The sequence below is a fragment of the Eurypyga helias genome, unplaced genomic scaffold (genome assembly GCF_000690775.1).
Source record: "Eurypyga helias isolate BGI_N326 unplaced genomic scaffold, ASM69077v1 scaffold22446, whole genome shotgun sequence".
In the NCBI taxonomy this organism is placed as follows: Eukaryota; Metazoa; Chordata; class Aves; order Eurypygiformes; family Eurypygidae; genus Eurypyga; species Eurypyga helias.
Window position 1 is genome coordinate 6,093 of NW_010257610.1, and position 3,726 is coordinate 9,818.

General features: G+C 46.4%; 1 protein-coding gene across 1 annotated transcript in view; it reads right to left on the reverse strand.

Moving 5' to 3' along the window:
- CCT4 (chaperonin containing TCP1, subunit 4 (delta)) overlaps window positions 1-3,223 on the reverse strand; it is a gene marked incomplete at its 5' end in the record, with an annotated part of 8,164 nt that extends 4,941 nt beyond the window's left edge. Inside the window, 4 exons of the mRNA XM_010154089.1 lie at window positions 1-112; window positions 1,339-1,447; window positions 2,833-2,922; window positions 3,171-3,223. The exon at window positions 1-112 is cut by the window's left edge and continues 67 nt beyond it. Of these exons, the coding sequence (XP_010152391.1) occupies window positions 1-112; window positions 1,339-1,447; window positions 2,833-2,922; window positions 3,171-3,223 (364 nt within the window). The remainder of the gene's footprint in view (window positions 113-1,338; window positions 1,448-2,832; window positions 2,923-3,170) is intronic.
- Window positions 3,224-3,726: the final 503 nt, after the last annotated feature.

Below are 3,726 nucleotides of genomic sequence, written 5' to 3' on the forward strand. Positions count from 1 at the left end.
AGCAGGGTTTCTCTGTCACTCAGTTCAACCGGCTGCGCCATGTTGGTCAACACTTCGATACCCTTATCCAAAGCTTTCTGGAATGACTCAGAAATGATGGTGGGGTGAATTCCTGTGGAGAGTATAAAAAGGTTGTTATCGACAGTCATGCTTTAAAAACAATAGGTTTGGGTTGGTTTTTCTCACCCTCTCTTCCCATTCTAAGATTAGGGAGACTCATCTCAGAATAAACTGAAGACCTTTCAGCAAAAGGTGCTCTTTGTCAGTACACGACCTCCCTTACCACTTCCCATGGTTAACGCTGCGGAAAAAAGGTGCAACGTTCCCCATGCTCTGTCCTCACAAGTACGGCACATCTCCCTGCAGCATCCCACATCCCAGAAACACACTTTCTCAGAAAGTCGTGTTTGCCCTTGGCACTCTCAGCGCTGCCGCTGCCCAGGCAATACTTGCAAGGAGCCCAACAGTGATCTTGGCAGATTTTCCAAGACTCTCTTTCCACAGTTGAAGTTCCTCGATTTCTCTGGAGCGTGACATACCCTTTATCTTTCCGAGGCAGGCAACTTACGGACCAGTGTTTGACAGGCATCTTCTAAACTACCTCTTATGGTAGAGGATGCCAGGCTGCCGGTCCAGCCGTACCAGGAGAGGACGTAAACGCGAGCAAAGCGCTGCTGGGGGCCAGAAAGGGGACAGCAAGTGATGAGGCAAGTGTAACTAAACAGCTAGAAAGTCCAGACCCGAGACAGGAAAGAACTCTGCAGGCCCAATTATCCTTGCTCTATTTCCAGTGCACACAGGAGCCAAAGTGTTACCCGGCTGGACAGCTAAACAAGCTCCTGAACCACACGGAATCAGGTGACAAGATAACATCCTGAGGTAATGAAGCAGAACCCATATTAACTATTGCTTTGCACAAGTCTTGTCTTTTCCTGACCAGCATTTCTCAAGGTCTCTGTACGTGACGGGAGGCAATAAATTTGCCAAGTATAAAAAAACCTCTATAGAATCACTGGTCCCAAATTTAATTTATACCTTCTTAACCTACCTCTGTCCACACGAGAAGTACAATGGAGATGAGGTTTTACAAGGCAACACTCATCACATCATCCAGCCACTATTTCTTTTACCAACAGTAATGCATTCAGTTCAAAATAAAAAGCTGAGCAGGTTTTTAATCAAAAGTGGGACAAGAGCAAAACCTGAACGCAAAGCCTCGAGTCACCTTTCCACATTTAAAATGGAAACAGCTACTTTAAGCTTCACTACACATGTGCAAGCGGAGAGAGGATGTAACTGCGTCCAGTCATGGTTTTTCTATTAAATACATATATTTACCTTTCTGAAGAAGTCTGGAACAGGCATCCAGAAGAGCTCCAGCAATGACAACAACGGATGTAGTGCCATCACCAGCTTCAATATCTTGTGCTTTTGACAGCTCTACCAACTGCACAACAAATTATGGGAAAAGCTTATAGATAATGCTACGGAATCGCAACACTGACAATTACAGGAGGGAAAAAAAAAGAAAAAATAAAAAAGAGCTACTCCAGAATGCAGCACCACTGAAATCACCCTCAGCGTCAGGACAAATCACACCTTTTCTAACTGAGGTCGGTATGCTTTGCAGTTTTGCACCTTGCTTTCCACACCTGCACGCCTACTTAGTGAAGTACAGCTGCGCGAAACAGATCCCGTACGGAAGCAAAGAAGCTTGTCTCCCACACTTAAAGCTGATCACACCTATCTAAAGGGTTTACCTTTTCCTTTCCCGTAGGAGGGTCGCAGGAAGCTCATTTCCATCTCCAACCACAACCACATCTAAGACATCTACACTCAGCTTCTCAAAAGACCAGGCTGCTGCATCCTCAGAACACCTGACTGTAACATAACTAATTACCTTCTTTCATTCTCTCCTCTCCTAGCAGTTTAGGACATCACTGATTTTTTTTTTTAGATGAGAGAAAAAGTTTGGGCTAGGTTCTTTTATAGAATCATAGAACGGTTTGGATTCTTTTATAGAATCACAGAATGGTTCGGGTTGGAAGGGACCTTAAAGCCCATCCAGTCCCAACCCCCCTGCCATGGGCAGGGACACCTTCCACTAGACCCGGTTGCTCAAAGCCTCATCCAGCCTGGCCTTGGACACTTCCAGGGATGGGGCATCCACAGCTTCTCTGGGCAACCTCTCCCAGTGCCTCACCACCCTCTCCGGGAAGAACTTCTTCCTAATATCCAATTTAAACCTCCCCATTTTCAATTTAAACCTGTCACCCCTTGTCCTGTCACTACAGGCCCTTGTAAAAAGTCCCCCCCAGCTTCCTTGTAGCCTCTTCAGGCACTGGAAGGTGCTATAAGGTCTCCCCGGAACCTTCTCTTCTCCAGGCGGACAAGCCCAACTCTCTCATCATAGCAGAGGTGCTCCAACCCTCTGATCATCTCTGTGGCCTCCTCTGGATACACTCCAGCCGGTCTATATCCCTCTGATAGTGAGGGCTCCACAGCTGGACGCAGCACTCCAGCTGGGGTCTCACAAGAGCAGAGTAGAGGGGGAAAATCCCCTCCCTCGCCCTGCTGGCCACAATTCTGATACAGCCCAGGATACCAGAGGGATTATGCGTAAGGAATACCAAGTAAGAAGCAAGCACTTGGAACACTTCAGCACATCTGACAATCACAACAGATATTCCTGGAGCACACTGCGCAAAAGTTCTGGGTCTCTCACTAGCAGGTAGTGCTCCTCAAATCCACAAAAAATGTTACTACGTTTTTCTGTCCCTGAGATGAAGCTCTGACACATATCACTGTCCAATCAATGGGAAAACCACTCACCATTTTGGCTGCAGGGTGCAGAACCTGCATTTGCTTCAGAATAGTAGCACCATCATTAGTGATTGTCACATCTCCTTTAGCATCCTGGATCTGAGAAGGAAGAGGAGAAACAGAGTTCTGATCAGTAACTACACATCTTTAATTTGATACTGAATCGAAAACGTATTTATTGACATTATTTCTCCAAGAGATGTATGCATTTAGGTCACGTTTTTCCTTAAACGAATGAAACTTGGAAATTAACTTCAAGGCAAAAGCTGGCATCCTGTGTAAAGCATGACAACTTTACAGGACCTCCAGTAACCTTAATGTTTTAAAAACTTAAATGTGATGTTTACCATTTTATCCATCCCCTTTGGTCCAAGGCTTGTTCTAATTGCATCGGCAACAGCTGGGAAGAGAAAGAAACAGGTTTGCAGGCTGATCTAAGGAACTGCAAGCACTCCAGCCCCTGAACGTTTGTTCTGAAAGAACGCGTGTCCCAGCATCAGGCAGTTCCCAGCACCAAGTCATCATTAATAGCAGAACAATAGAAAAAGCGCCGTATCAGGACTGGGTTTTTGCTTAATCACTTTTTGTTTAAATACTATTTTGGTTTAAATACTATTTTGCTTAAATACTTTTTGTTTAAACAATCAGCACCCGATCGCTTGGTTACAGCCGTTTTAAAATTGAGTAATAACGTGGAAATATCATAGGCCAAGGAAACCGACCGAGGCTTGTATCAAATGCCAAATACCGCATCCCTCGGCAGGCGGGGAGGTTCCTGCCGGTACAAACGCCGCTAACACAGACCCCGGACACCGGGAGTGCCTGCGCCCGAGCTCCGGTACCCGAGCGGGGCGATGCGCTGGAAGGCACCGTCCCCGCCCTCTCCCCCACCGAAGGCCGAGT